Here is a 20,035-nt window from a genome sequence, read left to right on the forward strand (position 1 = left end):
GGTTTACCTCCTTCTGGCTATTTTTGTTTTGTTTTTCCTCTAGGAAAGTTCTTTTTTTTTTTTTTTTTTTCAAGATTTTATTTATTTATTTATTTATTTGACAGAGCAAGAGAGCACAAGTAAGGGGAACAGTAGAGGGAGAGGGAGAACCAATAAGGTTCTTTATAGAAGTTCTTCTTTAAAAAGTTCTTTATAGGGACACCTGGGTGGCTCAGTCAGTAAAGAGTCTGCCTTCAGCTCAGGTCATGATCTCAGGGTCTGGGATTGAGCCCCACATTCAGCTCCCCACTCAGCGAGGAGCCTGCTTCTCCCTCTCCCTCTCCCTCTGCCTGCTGTTCCCCCTACTTGTGCTCGCTCTCTGTCAAATAAATAAATAAAATCACACAAGAAAAAGTTCTCTGTATGAAGTATAAGAAGCATGATAAAATTGCAACATGATTTTGCCACCCCTAATAATAATAGATTTAGGCAATAATGATAGATACTCAAATGATTAGGTAAAAAGTTGATGGGGAAACTTAATGGAAAGATCAGATTGATATACCTGAATCCACTGATTGATCTTAGCAACACTAGAAGCAGGATGTTTGCTATTATGTGATTGAGTAGGAAGTAACCTGAATCCAATGAAGCTTCTAGGTATTTCCCAACTGAGATTATGTGGGAAGAAGTAAGCACTCCAGAAAACTATTTTCCCTAGGGTAGTATGTAAATGGTAACCTCCTCCATGATTGGGAAGGAGGTTAATTCATTGCTAAGAATAGATACTATAAGACATAAGAGGTTAAATCTCTCACAAATTGAAAACAGTTTAACTACAAGTGTAGAGGAAATAGGGGAAGTTTATAGGGGAAAGTTAAATGATACCACCAGGAAGTATCAGCCAAATCCAGAATGTCAAGAATGGGACATAGTTCAGGGCAAATGACTGATTTGGTTAATAAATTGGTGCCATAAAAGAAGGACTGGAAGAAGGATGAACTGTTTGATACGGAATAAAAGTGATTGAAAGGTATAAGAATCAAATGCAATGTGAAGTCCTTGTCTGGATCCACATTTGAATCTTTCAGATGAGAACTTTGAAAAAAATTGGAGAAATTTTAGTATCACATGGATATTAGATATATTAAGGAATTATTTTGTGTATAACAACATCATAGTATTTACATTAAAATAAATATATTATTAGAAATGTGTACTGAGGTATTGGTTAAATAACATGATGTCTGGGGTATACTCTGAAATACTGCCAGAGAGGTGAAAAAGTGACAGGATATCAAAACAAGATTGGGCAAAATATGAAATTACTGCAGCTTGAAATAGGAATTCATTATATTATTCCCTTTATTTTCATGTAGGTTTACTATAATTTTTTTGCAGTTTATTTATGAAGTTTATTACTTAAGTAATCTCTACACCTAACATGGGGCTCGAAGTCACGACCCCAAGATCAAGAGTCTTCTGACTGAGCCAGCCAGGCGCCCCTACTATAATTTTTAAAGAAGTGTTTTATTGATTTACTTATTATGGGGAGCATACGTCCAGTTCTGTAAGAGACCAGGAAGGAAGTTCCTGCCAAGCAGTTCTAGACTAAAGTACATATTCTTGAAGCTGCACTATAGCCTCAGCACTGAATTAGCCCCAAACCTTGCCATTACTACAGTACAACTAACTACGTCACTGATTTGAATCTTGTTAATTAAGATTTTGTAGCAAATCAGAGGTGGTATGGGCTAGAGTTGATTTTTTAGTTTATCATTATGTTGTTAGTAATGATAATATCTTTTCATTGAAGTCATACATGTAAATAAATCAAATGGTATTATATAAGATTTAGTGTTGTACTGTATTGTGAGCCACACGTGTAATTTAAAGTTTTTGGGGAGCCAGATTAAAAAGAAACAGGAAAAAAAAAAAAGAAACTGTGAGATTTATTTTAATAATTGATTTTCTTGAACCCAGTATACAAAATATTATCACTGGAACATGTAAACAGTGTAAAACATTTCTTGAGATACTTTAAATTCTTTTTTCATACAAAGTCTTAGAAATTCAGAAGATAGTAGATCTCTAAGAACTAGTTACATGGCAAGTGTTCTGGAGCCACACATGGCTAGTGTTTAACCCAAATGGGAGAGCGTGGATATAAAAGAGAGCTTACGATGATGAAATCTTATATCCTGTGCATCCCCACCCATCCCATTCCCCAGAAGCAACCTTTGCTTTAATTATTTAGTGTCAGTTATTCTGTTGTTCCCTTTCTATTTTTTACATACTCCGTCTCTCTTAGCAGCTTTAAGACAGTACATCTCACCCGACCCCTGGGTGTGGATGTCCATATTCCCTGGCCCACCTAATAACTTTTGGACTAAATTATTTGGAAACGTTTTAGAACTTTCCCTCTATCGTGGTATTATTTAGTTATAGTCTGTCCTGCAACCACAAGCAAGTCCTCCATGCTTTTTTCAAAGGTAGAAAGCTATAAACCACACATATATTATTTTGGTTATGTAAATATTTAGTATTAGGCAAAGCTGTGTGCTAGGATTACATTGACTTCTGTGTAAGGTTCTAGGCCACCAATTAGTGTTCCAAATGTCAGGATCAAATAAGTCTTGTATACTGTAGCAGTTTTTTAAAACATGTTAAATTTTAACCCAGTCCCTATTTAGGCTTTCTTGGATGTCGTTAATTTTTCTGCACTAATTTCCTTTTTTTTTTCTTTCACTGTTTACCTTTTTTTTTTTTTTTAAGAATTTATTTGAGAGAGCGAGCAAGCATGAGTGGGAGGAGTGGTAGACGGGGAAAGAGAGGGAGAGAGATAATCTCTCAAGCAGACTCTGCTCTGAGTGCAGAGCCCAACACGGGGCTCAGTGTCACAACCCTGAGATCATGACCTGATCCAAAATCAAGAGTTGACGCTCAACAGACTGAGCTGCCCAGGCGCCCCCATGTCACTGTTTACCTTGATCACATACTCTTCCTCCTACTACAATGACTAGTAACTATACATAGCTCTTGTGGATCTTCTTTGGCTGCTCTTAAGTTGAATCCACTGTTTCTTGGATTCCTTATCTTTCTCTCCTATAACTTTCTTAGAAAAAGTGTGTACAAAGAAACTTGGAGCCCTTGTGTATCTGACAGTGCCTTCATTCTGCCTTCACATTTTTTTTAAAGATAATATTTATTAGAGCACATGCGAGGAGAGGGGGAGAGGGGGAGGGAGAGAAAGGGAGAGAATCCCAAGCAGACTCCACACTGTGCATGGAGCCCACCTTGGGGCTTGATCTCACAACCCTGAGACCATGACCTGAGCCAAAACCAAGAGTCAGACTTTTAGCCAACTGAGCCACCTAGGTGCCCCCTGCCTTCACATTTGATTGACGTTTTCTGGGGATAACACAATAGAAACAATACTAGAGTATACCAAAAGAGGAAGGACTGGGAAATAGTCTAGAGACAATGGGAGACAGTCGGCCTGATGGGACACAGAGGAACAAAAGAGAGGGTATGGGAGCAAAATGGAAAAAGAGAGGAAACCGTGGCCTAGAATATGCCAGATTTTCAACCCAAAAGTCTGAAAGCTTTATTTCCTTGTCCCCAGGCATTAGAGATGCCCCCACAAAGTTAGATAACAATGGTAATTAATTAAATGTTGGCATATTGGCTTCAGATACAGTTGGTGGCACCCTTGAGGCTTATCTCACGCTGGCACCTAGGGAGCTAGCAGCCTGATAGTCGGCTCTCCAGCCATGTACTTCTAAAGCAGAGCCTGCTGGCCCATGGACCCTGCTCTGCCCTGTTCCACCTAAAATTTCCACTCAGAGGGATTTGATGGGAAAAAAGTTCTGGTTTTCGTAAAAGGAGAAGAAATCCAGGCCAGAAGCATAATTCTTTTTCTTAAATGTGATTGGATAACTAAGAATCATCATGTATATGAGGGGAGTCAATAACGTGTGAGAGAAAGTCCAAGATAAATAGTAAAACCCACCCTGGAAGATGATTCAACTGAACTTTTAAAAATTTTAAATTCCTAACTAGATTTGCAGGAGAAGTTCTATTCATGAAACTCCATATATTTTTAGGAGAAAGATATGGCCAGGATAAGATAACAGATTATAAATACTGTTGCTGAAATAAAAATTTCAAAAGACTAAAAGTCAAGGTTCCCAGAAAAATAGAAAAAATATGTGAAGACAGAGAAGGAGACATAGAGAACCAATTCTGTTACGAATCCTAGAAAGTAGAAAATGGAGAAGTAAAAAAATGTGGAAGAGAATTTCCCAGTGATAAATGAAAGGGCCCACTGAAGGCCCAGCACAATGACTGACAAAAGATGTACCAAAATATATTTCATAGTAAAATTTTAGAATATCAAGGAAGGGGGGGGAGGAGCATAAATGTTTCCAGAGAGCAAAACAGAACCATATTGCCTACACAGATTTGACACACAGAAAATAAACACAAAAAGTTAGCCATTTTTGTTTAGCTTTGTGATGGCGGTGTTAGAAGTTTTAGGTTGGGGGTGCCTGGGTGGCTCAGTTGGTTAAGCAGCCAACTCTTGGTTTCTGCTCAGGTCATGATCTTATGGGTCATGGAATCAAACCCCAAGTTGGGCTCTGCACTCAGTGAGGAGTCTGCTTAAGGATTCTCTCCCTCTGCCCCTCTCTCCACTTGTGCTCTCTCTCTGTCTCAAAAGAGTTTTAGATTGAAAATTTGGTATATTCTATCTCATGGCTTTCTCCCCCCCTGTTTATTTTGGGGAGATTTAAAATCAGTCTAAATTTCCATTTAGAAAAAAATTTTTTAAGATTTATTTTTATTTATTTTAGAGAGAGTGCAAGCGGGGGAGGGGCAGAAGGAGAGGGAGAGAATCTCAAGCAGATTCCCTGCTGAGTGGAGGTGGGGCTCAATCTCACAACCCTGAGATCATAACCTGAGCAGAAACCAAGAGTTGGTGGCTTAGCCGACCGAACCACCCAGGTGCTGCTAAAATTTAAATTACAGGTATCTTTTTTTAAAGATTTTATTTATTTGAGATAGCACGGGCAGAGGGAGAGGGAGAAGCAGGACTCGATCCCAGGACCCTGAGATCATGACCTGAGCCAAAGGCAGGCACTTAACCAACTTAGCCACCAAGGTGCCCCATAAATTGCTGTTTAATTAGTAATTTCCTCATTCCTAATCTCTGCCAGTTCTCCATAGATCTTGAACTAATAATTCTTGCACAATCTCAAAAACTTTAGAGCATTTGAAACAAAAGTCTCTTGGGGTGCCTGGGTGGCTCAGTTGGTTAAGCATCCAACTCTTGATTTCAGCTCAGGTCATGATGATCTCATGTTCACTACGTTCATCTCTATATGAAGGAATTATGGGTATTTTTAAATGTTTTTTCTTTTGGTTGGCCTTATTTTGTGACTTTTCTGAGATAAGCACTATAACTGTTTATTTTTAAAATAGTAATTTCATTTAAGGAAAGGGGAAGAGAAAAATGAAAATCTTCAGTTTGGGGGTCTGAGATATACCATTCCAAAGAACTGGGGTACAAATTGCTTAATCTTTACTCTGTATAAGTACTGCTTTTATTTTGAGGATTTCCCTCTCTCTCTCTCTCTCTCTCTCTCTCCCTCCCTCTCTCTCTCTCTTTTTTGGCATACATGGGATAGTAATTATATACAAGAATTTAATTAAATATCTTCATACCAAGAATTATCATAATTAATGGAACATAGTTCCATTGGGTATTTAAAACCATCTAGGTCTGCTGAGGGAGTTTAGGAAAACTGTGGTACATAAAAAAATTTTTTTCCCACATTGACCAGGATTATAACCAAATCAGATGTGTGAACAATTACAGAGAAGAGGGGGCCATTGGGCTCATGAAGAATGCCCTGCCTTCTGCAGCTCTGTTTCAGAAGACCAAGAGGGCAACTTAACCAGACTGAATATTTCTGGGGACGATACAACTATCTGGGCATGCATTTCCATGTCAATCCAGATGGGACTGGAAATAGCCATTCAATTTTATGAATCTCACTGGACAGTATGGATTTACTGGAATTATTCCAAAGTCATCATGCCCTTTAGTTGTCATTATCTTGCAAATGTGTCAGAGGAAAATGTGCAAATATGACAGTGACTATAGAACCTTCACATGACATTTATTAATCCTGAAGAAAAGCATATGTACTATTTTTCAGTATGATTATCATGGATATGCTAGAACTATTTCTTGAAAACAAACCTTTTTATTCTGTGTGAATTTATTTAACAAAACTGTTCTGTCTGTTGTGTCTGAGGAAAGTTCTAGAGGTTAGGTATTTAATTGTAAATATGTGAGGAAATGCTTAATGAAGAATTCAGAATAAAAATAGAAAAAGCACAGATATCTGGGAATTCAAATGTTAAGATACATGGAAAAATGTTAAATTGATGAGTGAACTTGTGACAGCAGTAGCTTTTTAAATTTCTAAAGACTTATCCTGTGTGTGTGTGTGTGTGTGTGTGTGTGTGTGTGTATATATATATATATATATAAATGCAGCAGCATCAATTTTTATAAGTATTGTTTGACTTTATTAATACTAGAGGATATAGTCTCAGCCTTAATTCTACATTTTCATTGTTTTGTAATTTTTTATTACTATTTTTAAAGATTTAAAGAAGTCGTACACTCCCACATTAATGTAATAATAGTCTGCTAGAAAGTTGCTGCAAAAACATTCAAATTGTGTAATAATTCAAGCTAATGTATGTCAATATATATGTCTTTGTGTAAGTCCAGGACTATTGGTTTGTGAAGTTATTTTGTAAGGAAATGCTTTTGGTACAATTTTTGTGTCCCAGGAAATGTGTGTTTTTTAATCCTTTCTGATTATACAGTGAGGTTAATAAAGAGGATTGTTTCTTCCCTATTAAGTGTTTTCCTTTTTTAACATTGAATACTCTATAAAAGTTACCTTAGTAAAAACTATTAAAATATTGATCTGTCTTTGTAATTGGAAAGCATTTAACTGTTTTGTTGAAGAAGGAAACAAATTGGCAATAATTTAGCTAAAGGAAAGATTGGATTCCTTTTAAATGACAGTAGTTCTTACTAATACAATGTTAGTGCTAAAAAAGAGTTCCATCTTCCAAATCGTTTATACTTTTGACTATATGACTTAGTTATTTACAATCACTATGAAATTGGTGAGGTTGTTATATTTTTAGTATGTAATTTTTGAATAATACTTGTTAGTAAGAAGTTTGCATTTGTTCCCTTTTTATACTGTCAAGATACTTTCAGTTTTATCAGCTAAATATTTTCATGGGATCATCTCTTCCTCTTCGTGACTATGTAATTATATTTGTAAAATTATACATGTTAATTTAAGATTTTTTTTGCATGTCTGTTGAACACCTAGTATTTCTTTTGACTTCAAAAAGAGGTTGCTACTTTTCATTATCACATAGAGGTTTAAATTTAGGAATAGATTGGTAGCAACATTAAAATTCATTGTAGGACCTTTGGCCTTAAAATATTAATTATTTAATATTTTCTCCAAATCTGGCTTTGTGCAAGCAATTATTTCACATAGAGATTTGTCGTAACCTGAGTGTGACGATATCTTACTGTTTAAAATTACTTCCCTTTTGGAGAGTGATCAAATTGGCGTTAAAGAATCACCTGTCCCAGCGACAAACAATTCATAGTAGAGACAGACGTTCTTAATATATTTCTATGTTAGGAAGCCTAAATTCAAGATAAAATGATGTCTGATAATATAAAATAGATTCCCAGTATTCTGATTCTTTAGACCATGCTCCAATAAACAAATGTGGAATAGAAAATATTAGTAATTATATCTCCGTAAAGTACTGTATTTAAATCTTTGCTAATAGCATTTGTGTACATCTACCTTTCTCACTTGTGTTTCTCCCCCACAGTTAATTTTTTTTTAAAGATTTTATTTGTCAGAGGGAGAGAGGGAGAGCAAGCACAAGCAGGGGGAACAGCAGGCAGAGGGAAGCAGGCTCCCTGTTGATCAAGCAGTGTGATGCGGGACTCGATCCCAGGACCCTGGGATCAAGACCTGAGCTGAAGGCAGCCACTTAACTGACTGAGCCACGCAGGTATCCCTGTCCCCCACAGTTATTCTAATTCTACTTTTTAGTTCTTGAGAGAACTAGAACATTGCATTTCGTTTTTCTGTATTTGTATTTTAGTAAGTTTTATTTTAGAAAGACTTATGTACCTTGACTATTTGATAATCCATTGGGGAAGATTTTTTTATTGGTATACTTAAATATAATTGGAATTCAGTTTGATACTTTAAAATAGCCACAACAAAACCGTTCAGTATAGAATGAGACCATTACTTATGTTGTGCTAGAAATTATAGGGTAATACTTAAAAGCCAGGGAATCTTCGTATTCTTATGTCATTTAGATATGAGTTCTGTGATATATTTAGTGATAAGTGGTTAGCAAATTTAGTGAAAAAATTTATTTCCATTCCTTTGTAGACCAGAAGTATGTTTTGATTTGTTAAACTTGTTACATATTTCTTCTCGTCAGTAGTTTTGCAGAGTGAATTACTTCTTTGAAGAACTGACAAGTCAGCTATGGATCCTCTTGTCCAAATACTAATGAAAAGTCAAAAGAATCATAAACCAATCAGATCTGTTTAAAAGAAATAATATATTGAGCTTTGGCTACATTTGTATTAAATATTCAGGTGCTAATTGCCTTAATGTTTTATATAGTAGAATTCAGATTATTAGATATATAAATTTAGAACGGAATGCCAATTTCATTAGACATTTGTAAATATGAATCCTGAGATGCTTCAGAATGTAAAACCAAGTTGGCCTTAGTTGTTTGAAATACAGAATGATTTTTATTGCAACATTTATGAATTCATTAATTCAGCAAATACTTACATCTGCTATTTTGCAAACCAGTGTGTCTAACTTGTGATAGAAGATAATAGCTACCAATTAATGAGTAACATGCTGAATAAAATATTTACGTATGTTATTTACAGAAGGCACATTAGATTAAAAACATTAAAAAGGAAAAGGATACATCATGCAAACAGCCATCACAGCAAATTTGGAGTGATATTAATAGACAAAATTGAATTTGAAACATGTTAGAGATAAAAAGGGACATTTTATGGGGCGCCTGGGTAGCGCCAGTCGTTAAGCATCTGCCTTCGGCTCAGGGCGTGATCCTGGCATTCGAGTCCCACATCAGGCTCCTCCGCTGGGAGCCTGCTTCTTCCTCTCCCACTCCCCCTGCTGTGTTTCCTCTCTCACTGGCTGTCTCTCTGTCACATAAATAAATAAATCTTAAAAAAAAAAAAAGACAAGACATTTTATAATGATAAAAGGGTGAATCATCAGGAAGATATAACAATTATACATGCATCTAATAGCAGAGTACCAAAATACATGAAGCACAAACTGACAGGAATGAAGACAATTCAGCAATAATAATTGGAGACCGTATGCCCTGTTTTCAATTATGGTTAAAACAACTATACCAAACACAATAGAAGACTTGGACACTATAAACCAACTAGACTTAACAGACATACAGAACATAGCACCCAATAACAATATATATTCTTCTCAAGCACACAAGGAATATTTCTCATGATAGACCATGGACTAGAGCATAAAACCTTTAAAAATTAAAAAGGACAGAAATAATACAAAGTATGTCCTCTGATCACAATGCAATCAAATATGAAATAGGGGAAACTCACAAATATGTGGAAATTAAGACTACTCCTGGGTAACCAATGGATCAAAAAAATTTTAAAATTCACTAAATATTTTGAGGTGAGTGAAAACACGTAACAATTTATGGAATGCAGCTAAAGCAGAGCTTAGAGGGTAACTTAGAGTTGTAAATGACTAAGAAAGGAAAAAAGTTCTCAATAACCTAATCTTTTACCTTAAAAGAGGAGAAAACTAAACCTAAAGTAAGCAGGAAGAAAATAGAGGTTAAGACGGAAGTGAAATAGAATGAAATAAAGACTAGAAATACAAGAAAAAGAAATGAAACCAGGGTTTTTTTTTTAAAGATTAACAAAATTGATAAAATTTTAGCTAGTTTGACCAAGAAAAAAAAGAACGTTTTGAAATAGAAAATACAGTTGACCCTTGAACAAGGTGGGGGTTAGGAGCACCAACCGCCCCCACACGCACACTTTAAAAAATCATAAAACTTTTGACTCTCCAAAAACTTAATCACCTACTGTTGACCAGAAGCCTTACTGATAACAGTTGATTGACACATTTTGTGTGTTGTATGTGTTACATACTGTATTCTTACAATAAGGTAAGCTAGAAGAGGGAAAACGTTAAGATCATAGGAAGAGAAAATATGTATATGGTATTGTACTATACTGAAAAAATTTGCATATAAGAGGACCCATGCAGCTCAAATTTGTATTGGTCAAGGATCAACTATATACTAGAATCAGAAATGAAAGAGGGACATTACTACTTACCTTACATAAATAAAAAGGATTATAAAGGAATACAATGAACAATTATATGTGAACAAATTCCTAGAATGACACAAGCTACTGGAACTGACTCAAGAAAAAATAGACAACTGAATAGACCTATACAAGTGACAGGATTGGATCAGTAATAAAAAACCCACAAAAGCCAAGGCCCTGATGGCTTTACCACAGAATTTTGCCAAACATTTAGAAGATTAGTACCAACACTTTTTTTTGTAGATCACATGCTATTTAATAAAAGATAGAAATAATGAAGTTAATTCTGTTTTCCTTTTCGGTATTTGCCTTAAGAGAAAATTCTTGAAATTTGTAGGGATTTCTGATGCCAGGAATTCATGAAATGTAAGAGACTATTTAGCAATCAGGGTGGCTTGGCTCATGGGAATCAGCCTATGTACAACCATAATTTGCATTCCACTTAACTCTAAGCTGAGCTATCCTTGCTCAGGTTGAACATACTGTGAGTAGATCTCTTCTTCTAAGAAATAAGATGGAGTCTTTGGAGAATGGCCTCACTGAATTGGTAAGTTAACTTTCTCCAAATTTTGGTGATTTCCCCAGTTCTTCCATAATTTCTCAGTGCTGTAGCCATCTTCTGGTAAGTCATGGTCTTCTGGTTATCTTTTCTTTTCCCCCAAAGTTGGGCAGGTGTTCCTTTGTCTTGTTTTTGTTTTTTAAGTAATCTCTACCCCCAATGTGAAGCTCAAACTTGTGTCCCTGAGATCTAGAGTTGCATGCTCTTCTGACTGATCAAGCCAGCGCCCCCTTCCCTTTGTTTTTTGATACAAACAGAAAGATACCTTTGGTTTTATCTACCCACTGAATATAAAATGCCATCTCAGGATTACACAGAGATTCATGAAGGTATTCAGACAGCTGGAGCTTCTTCCTGCCTTTGCTTCCCTTTTGCTAGAGAACAACAGGTAGTGCTAGCTGTTTTTCAGGAATGTTCAGTGGACAGTAGGATCCAATAGTACATTAAAAGGATTATTTACCACAACCAAGTGGGATTTATTCCTGGGCTGCAAGGGTGGTTCAATATTTACAAATCAATCAATGTGATACACTACATTAATAAAGGACAAGAACCATATGATCCTCTCAATAGATGCAGAAAAAGCATTTGACATAGTACAGCATCCTTTTTTTTTAAAGATTTTATTTGAGAGAGACAGAGCATGCGCAGGGAGGAAAGGGAGAAGCAGGCTCCCCGGTGAGCAGGGAGCCCAACACAGGGCTCAATCCCAGGACGCTGGGATCATGATCTGAGCCAAAGGCAGACGCTTAACTGAGCCACCCAGGTGCCCCTATAGCATCCTTTCTTGATTAAAACTCTTCACAGTGTAGGGATAGAAGAAACATACCTCAATATCATAAAAGCCATATATGGAAAGCCCATAGTGAATATCATTCTCAATGGGGAAAAACTGAGAGCTTTTTCACTTAAGGTCAAGAACATGACAGGATGTCCACTCTCACCACTGTTGTTAACATAGTACTAGAAGTCCTAGCCTCAGCAATCAGACAACAAAAAGAAATAAAAGGCATCCGAATCGGCGAAGAAGAAGTCAAACTCTCACTCTTTGCAAATGATATACTTTGTGTGGAAAACCCAAAAGACTCCACCCCAAAATTGCTAGAACTCATACAGGAATTCAGCAAAGTGTCAGGATATAAAATCAATGCACAGAAGTCAGTCACATTTCTATGCACGAACAATGAGACAGAAGAGAAATTAAGGAGTCAATCCCATTTACAATTGCACCCAAAACTATAGGATACCTAGAAATAAACCTAACCAAAGAGGCAAAGATTCTGTACTCTGAAAACTATAGAACACTCATGAAAGAAATTGAGGAAGACACAAATGGAAAAACATTCCATGCTCATGGATTGGAAGAGTAATATTGTTAAAATGTCTATGCTACCCAGAGCAAGTTATACATTGAATGCAATCCCTATCAAAATACCACCAACTTTTTTCACAGAGCTGGAACAAATAATCCTAAAATCCATTAGCCAAAGGAATGTTGAAAAAGAAAACCAAAGCCGGTGGCATCACAATTCCGGACTTCAAGCTCTATTACAAAGCTGTAATCATCAAGACAGTATGGTACTGGCACAAAAACAGACACATAGATCAACAGAACAGAATAGAGAAGCCAAAAAAGGACCCTCAACTCTGGTCAACTAATCTTTGACAAAGGAAAGAATAACCAATGGAAAAAAGACAGTCTCTTCAACAAATGGTATTGGGAAAATTGGACAGCCACATGCAGAGGAATGAAACTGGACCATTTCCTTACACCAAACACAAAAATGGACTCAAAATGGATGAAAGACCTAAACGTGAGACAGGAATCCATCAAAATTCTAGAGGAGAACACAGCTAACAACCTCTTGCTGGACACGTCTCCAAAGGCAAGGGAAACAAAGGCAAAAATAAACTATTGGGACTTCATCAAGATAAAAAGCTTTCGCACAGCAAAGGAAACAGTCAACAAAATCAAAAGACAATGGACAGAATGGGAGAAGATGTTTTCAAACGTCTTATCAGATAAAGGGCTAGTATCCAAAATCTATAAAGAACTTATCAAACTCAACACCCAAAGATCAACTAATCCAATCAGGAAATGCGCAGAAGACATGAACAGATATTTCTGCAAAGAAAACATCCAAATGGCCAAGAGACACATGAAAAAGTGCTCAACATCACACAGCATCAGGGAAATACAAATCAAAACCACAATGAGATACCACTTCACACCAGTCAGAATGGCTAAAATTAACACAGGACACAACCGATGGCAGGGATGCAGAGAAAGGGGAACCCTCCTACACTGTAATTGGGAATGCAAGCTGGTATAGCCACTGGAAAACAGTATGGAGATTCTTCAAAAAGTTGAAAATAGAGCTACCCTACAACCCAGCAATTGCACTACTAGGTACTTATCCAGCGGATACAAACCTAGTGATTTAAAGGGGCACCTGCACCCCAATATTCATAGAAGCAATGTCCACAATAGCCAAACTATGGAAAGATCCCAGATGTCCATTGACAGATGAATGTATAAAGAAGATATGGTGTGTGTATACACACACACACACACACACACACACATATACGCAATGGAACATTACGCAGCCATCAAAAATGAAATCTTGCCATTTGCAAAGACATGGATGGAACTAAAGGGTATTATGCTAAGCAAAATAAGTCAGAGAAAGACAATTATCACATGATCTCACTCGTGGAATTTAAGAAACAAAACAGAGGGGCGCCTGGGTGGCACAGAGGTTAAGTGTCTGCCTTCGGCTCAGGGCGTGATCCCGGCGTTCTGGGATCGAGCCCAACATCAGGCTCCTCTGCTATGAGCCTGCTTCTTCCTCTCCCACTCCCCCTGCTTGTGTTCCCTCTCTCACTGGCTGTCTCTCTCTCTGTCAAATAAATAAATAAAATCTTAAAAAAAAAAAAGAAACAGAACAGGATCATAAGGGAAGGGAAGGAAAAATAAAGATGAAATCAGGGGGAGACAAACCATAAGAGACTCTTAACCTCAGGAAACAAACTCAGGGTTGCTGGAGGGGAGGATGGTGGAGGGATGGGGTAACTGGGTGATGGACATAAAGGAGGGCACGTGATATAATGAGCATGGGGTATTATATAAGACTGATGGAATCACTGAACTTTACCTCTGAAACTAATAATACACTATATGTTAATTGAATTTTTTAAGAAAGGAATGCTTGTCAGAGATTGATGAGTATTTCCTTCAAAATAGAGGTCTGCAGCACTGTTTATTACTGTTCTCCATTATAGACAGGTTTCTCTGTAAGCAGCACACCATAGCAGTTGGAATTTCCTCTGATATGAGAGCAGTGGTTGATGAAAGCCAGGTGAGTTTTGTAATCTGGGTAGTACTAAAGATCTCCAGGTGAACGTTGCCTCAGTACTTCCAAAGCATCTTCAAATGCTTGACCCAGCTGGTCTTGTTCAACACAGGCCGTCATACTTCATTAATAAATTGACAATTCTAAATCCAATAGAGGCTCCAAAACAGAAACAGCTCATGGGTGGTGATCTGGCAGGATACACTTGAAGCTGCTGATTTGCAGAGAGGTCCAGTTCTCTTATTTAGCTAGAGGTTCTATTGGAGATGGTTTTCATCAGTGGCTCTGGTGGCAATTATGGAGTGCTCCCTTAACCTATAATGCTTCCTTCCCTGTCCATCCATCTGCCCAATTACCCATTGCCATTTTGCTTATCAGAGTCTTGATTAATGCCAATTTTACACAGTCTTCCAAAAAGTTGAAGGGATTACTTCCCATCTCATAACCCTGATATCCCTGATAAACAAAACTAGAAGGAAACTACAGACCAATTATCTCTTATGAACATGGATGCAAAAATCTACCAAATACTAACGAAACAAATCCAGCAACATATAAAAAATTGTATACCATGACTAAGTAGAGTTTATCCTAGGAATGCAAGATTGGGCTAATATCTGAAAAGAATTGATATAATGCTGATGTAATATATAAATAATTGCTATATTGATATTATCATATAAATCGAATTTTTAAAAATCGCATCTGCATAGGTGGAGAAAACACTTTTAATAAAATCCAGTGCCCTTTCATTATATACTTCATCCTGATGAAGATCATCTATGGAAAGTCCAGAACTAACATCATACTGGATGCTTTTCCTTTAAGATCAGGAACAAGACAAGGACATCTGCTCTTACCACTTTCTACTCAACATTATACTGGAGCATCAGCGAGGGCAATTGAGCAAGAAAAAAAAAAGCCACACAGACTGGAAAGGAAGAAGTGGAACTATCTCGGTTTGCATATGACATTATCTGATACATAGAAAACTCTAAACCACTAAAAAAAATTAGGGCTAATACTTGAGTTCATCAAGCTTGCAGATACAAGATCAATATACAAAAATCAGTTAAATTTCTATACACCTGCAATGAACAATCCAAAAACTAAATCTCACAGTAGCATCAAAAAGAATAAAATATTTAGGAATAAGTTTAATGAAGGAAACGCAAAACATGTACTCTGAAAACTACAAAACATTGTTGGAGGAAGGTCAAAATAAATGAAAACTCTCATATCCGTGGGTGGGAAGACTTGACTGTTAAGATGACAGTACTCCTCAAGTGAATCTCCAGATTCAACACGACCCCTATCAGAATCCAGCTGACTTTTTTGCACAAATTAAAAGTTGATTCTACAATTCATATGGAATTGCAAGCAACACAGAATAGCTAAAACTATACTGAAAAAAGAACAAAGGAAGACTCAGACATCCCAGTTTCACAACTTACTAGAAAGCAACAATAATCAAGACAATGTGATACGAGCACAAAAATAGGCATCGTTTAACTGCATGGAAGAGAATTGGAGTTCAAATCAACCTATGCTTCTGTGGTCAGTCAGCTGATTTTCAGCAAGGATTTCAAAACCAACCAAAGGGGAAACAGTCTTTTTGACAAAGGGTGTTGAAACAACTAGATAGTCACATGAAAAAGAATTAAGTTGGACCTTTACCTGATACCATGTACTAAAATTAAAATGGACCAAAGACCTAAATATAAGAACAAAAATAAACTCATAGAAAAGATAGGGATAAATCTTCATGATACAGGATTTGACAAAGAATACTTAGATGTGACACTAAAAGCAAGAACAACAGGAAATAAGATTAATTGGACCATCAAAACTGACACCTTTTTGCTTCGAAGGAAATTATCAAAGAAAAGTGACAACCACCAGAATGGGAGAAAATATTTACTAATCATACTTCTGAAAGGGACCTATATCTGTAATATTTTTAAAACTCTTACAACTCAATAATTCAAACCAAAATAGTATGGTTTTGCATTAAACAGGTAGATTAATGGAAACAGGAAATAAAACCATACCTACAAGATCAATTAATTTATGATTAAAGAGCCAAGAATATACAATGGGGAAAAGACAGTCTCTTTAATAAATGGTTTTGGGAAAACTGGCCAACCACCATAAACAAAAATAAATTCAAAATGGATGAAAAACTTGAATGTCAGACTTGAAACTTAGAACTCCCAGAAGAAAACATAGGTGGTAAGCTCCTTGACATCCGTCTTGGCAGTGATATTTTTGGACCAAAGACAAGGAAAGCTTAAATAAACAATCATAACTACATCAAACTTTTAAAAAGCTTCTGCACAGGAAAGGAAACCATCAATAAAATAAAAAGGCAACCCACTGAATGAGAGAAGATATTTACAAATCATATATCCAATAAGGGTATATATATATCTGAAATATATTTTTTAAAAACTCCAACTCAATAACAAAAGCCAATCTGATTAAAAAATGGACAGAGGATCCGAATAAACTTTTTTCCAGAGAAAACGTACAGATGGACAGCAGGCACATGAAAAGTTGCTCAACATCATTAATCATCAGGGAAATGCAAATCAAAACCACCATGAGATACCACTTCACATCTCTCACAATGGCTCTTATCAAAGAAAAAAATAAATAACAAGTGTTGTTGAGGATGTGGAGAAGAGGGAACCCTTGCTCATCATTGGTGGAATTTAAACTGGTGCAGCCACTATGGAAAATATTATAGAGATTCCTCAAGTACCATATGATCCAGCAATTCCACTTCTGGGTATTTATCTGAAGAAAACTAAAATAGTAACTGAAAAAGTTATATGTACCCCCCTGGTTTATTGCAGCACTATTCACAATAACCAAGGTATGGACACAACCTAAATGTCCATCCATAACAAATGGATAAATAAGTTGTGGTATATATGTACAATAAAATACTATTCATCCATTAAAAAGAATGAGATCTTGCCATTTGTGACAATAAGGACGGAACTTGAAGATATTATGCTAAGTGAAATAATTCAGACACAAATATCATATGATTTCACTTATATCTGAAATCTAAAAAAAAAACAAAACGCAAACTTGTAGATACAAAAAGCAGATTGGTAGTTGCTAGAGGAGGGGTTTAGGGACGTGGGCAAAATGGGCAAAGGAGATTGAGAGGTACAAAGTTCCAATTACAGAATAAAGAAGTCATGGAGATGTAATGTACAGCATGGTGACTATAGTTAATAATACTGCATTGCATATTTGAAAGTATTGCATATTGAAACTATGTACGATGATGGTCATTAACCAGACTTATGATGATCATTTTGCAATATATACAAATATTGAATTATTATGTTCTGTACGTGGAACTAATATAATGTTATACGTCAATTGTAACTCAGTTCTATAAAAAAAGAAATTTAAAAATCTAATAACCCTTAAAGAAATTGAAAGATCTAATAATCCTTTTAAAAAAGTAGTGGAAAATCTAAATTTTGGAATAAGCTGAATAAATAATAGGGGAAAAATGAAGAGAGAAATCCTAAAGCAATAAGAGACAGAATAAGGTGATTTAATGACATCTTGCCATAGCAGAGCTGGTCAGGAGTCTAGAGGTCGTGAAGACCAGTCCTGCTCTGAGAGCCAAGTTCTCCCCAGAAGACAGTGTATTTTTGACTCTGAATAAACAGTCAAAAAATATTTTGACAAGTATATCAAATATGTTTTGAGCCTCAATATGAGTAAAGGTTTATAAAGGCTTATAGAGCTTTCTAGACATAGACAAATGCACCATGATATCCTTAAAACATTTCTGTTTCAAACCATCACTCAAAGCTATTTTTTCAGGATGATTTAAGGGGTACAGATCCCTATTTTGCCAGGTGTGCTATTTAAAAGATTCTTCCTTATTCTGAAATGTACATATCTATTATATGTTTTATTTATATCAATATATATAAGAAATGAAGCAAACGTTGTTGATTTGTTAAGTTCCTCTACCCATTCTTTATCAGATACATGTTGCAAACATGTGAGATCTGGAGGTTCCCAGGAGAGCTGCAGAGAACAGATGAAGACTCCAAGGTCTTGCAGGTGGAGTTAAAGTTCTCCAGACATGGAGAAAATTCCACACAGAGGGAACAGTTTATGCAAAGATTATATTTTTTAAGGACCTGCAATCAACATAATTGGAAAAGGTAAAAAGGAGAAAGAACCAGTTTCCTTCTCAGCTCTCCCCAGGCAAATTAAGATTTGCTTCTGGATTTAACATTCTTAGTTTTAATGTGGATGAAACAGATTTGTGTGTTTCTCTAGTTTGGGCTTTCACTCTGCTCTTTGAAGCCTCGTCTCTGATAAAATACAACATTTCTGGGCAAGGGGGAGGCGGGAAATTAAGGAAAAGCATCCTCTAAAAAAAAAAAAATTGTTTTTATTGTCCAGACTTGCTCCCTTACAATTTTTGAAATACCCTAAAGAAGTATTTAAAACTCCAACCTAAAGAGATTATTAGATTATTCATAATGAATCTGTCCTTCAGAGGACATAATTTATTTGTATTTCCCTGGGCAACATTTAGGAACAGCAAGCAGTTCAAAGCCTGAGATGGATTTTCCTCTTATTTGTTATTTCTACAGTTGACAGATCTTTTTGGCTAAGCAGGGATTTGGCAATGTTGGGTTCTTGATTCCAGCTTTTTCAAAGTACAGTTAAGGAAAATTGTAATTCTGAGGCGACATACGTTTGAAACCTCATTTGGCCCCTCTTACCTCATTCATTAGACCAAGAAGCACTCTGGCTGGAGATCACATGCTGTGGCCCAGAGAGAGGGTGACTCTTATTTTCTTCTCCGACTGACCGGGCCTCAGAGCGGGGTGGAGGAGGACTGAAAATAGTCATTTCTTGGCTGCACTGGTCAGGCGGGAGGGCCTCTCTAACATGGGTCCATTTACAAGTGAGAAAGAGAAACAAGGTCTCCGGAGGTTGGCCTCACCAGTTACGGTGGATACCATGTGAACAGAGTTTTACAGAGGTTTCGATTTATTCACTTACAGTTGTTCAAAGATTAAACTGAAGTGTGCTCTTCTCTTCTAAGTTTGAGTTTTCAATTTGTTTTCAAGTTAGCATCCCCAGAACCCAGTTCTCTCCCAAATGTAATGCCGCTTTCCTCCCTAGGTATAAAACGTATGTTAACTCGGCCAACTCTCTTAGGAAAGTCAGGCATCCGTCTACTTTCTTTCACTTATTCAACGGATGTTATTAAATAAAGTGTTATGTGCCAGACACTGCCAAGTATAGGGATAAAATCTAAGATGAATTAGAAACTGCTTTTTTCTTCAACAAACATATATTCAAAACTAAGCCATGATGCTGGAAGTCAGAATCAGTGTGACTTTTGAGAAGGATTCGTGATTGGAAGGAACCATGAGGGGCCCTGGGATGCCGCTTATGTTTTCCTTCATGACCTGGGTGCTGGTTACATGGCTCTGTTCACGTCATGAAAATTCATTGCGTCACTTATGACTTAGGCACTTTTTTGTAAGAATGATATACTTTGGGGCGCCTGGGTGGCTCAGTCGGTTAGGTGTCTGCCTTCAGCTCGGGTCATGATCCCAG

General features: G+C 36.6%; 1 protein-coding gene across 1 annotated transcript in view; it reads left to right on the forward strand.

Annotated features, from left to right (window-relative positions):
* The window catches only part of SMCHD1 (structural maintenance of chromosomes flexible hinge domain containing 1), a 160,941-nt gene extending 140,906 nt beyond the window's left edge, over window positions 1–20,035 (forward strand). Inside the window, exons 49-50 of the mRNA XM_040632687.1 lie at window positions 18,436–18,618; window positions 19,201–20,035. Of these exons, the coding sequence (XP_040488621.1) occupies window positions 18,436–18,618; window positions 19,201–19,276 (259 nt within the window). The 3' untranslated portion in view covers window positions 19,277–20,035. The remainder of the gene's footprint in view (window positions 1–18,435; window positions 18,619–19,200) is intronic.

Source organism: Ursus maritimus, unplaced genomic scaffold, assembly GCF_017311325.1.
Source record: "Ursus maritimus isolate PB19 unplaced genomic scaffold, ASM1731132v1 scaffold_18, whole genome shotgun sequence".
Lineage (NCBI taxonomy): Eukaryota > Metazoa > Chordata > Mammalia > Carnivora > Ursidae > Ursus > Ursus maritimus.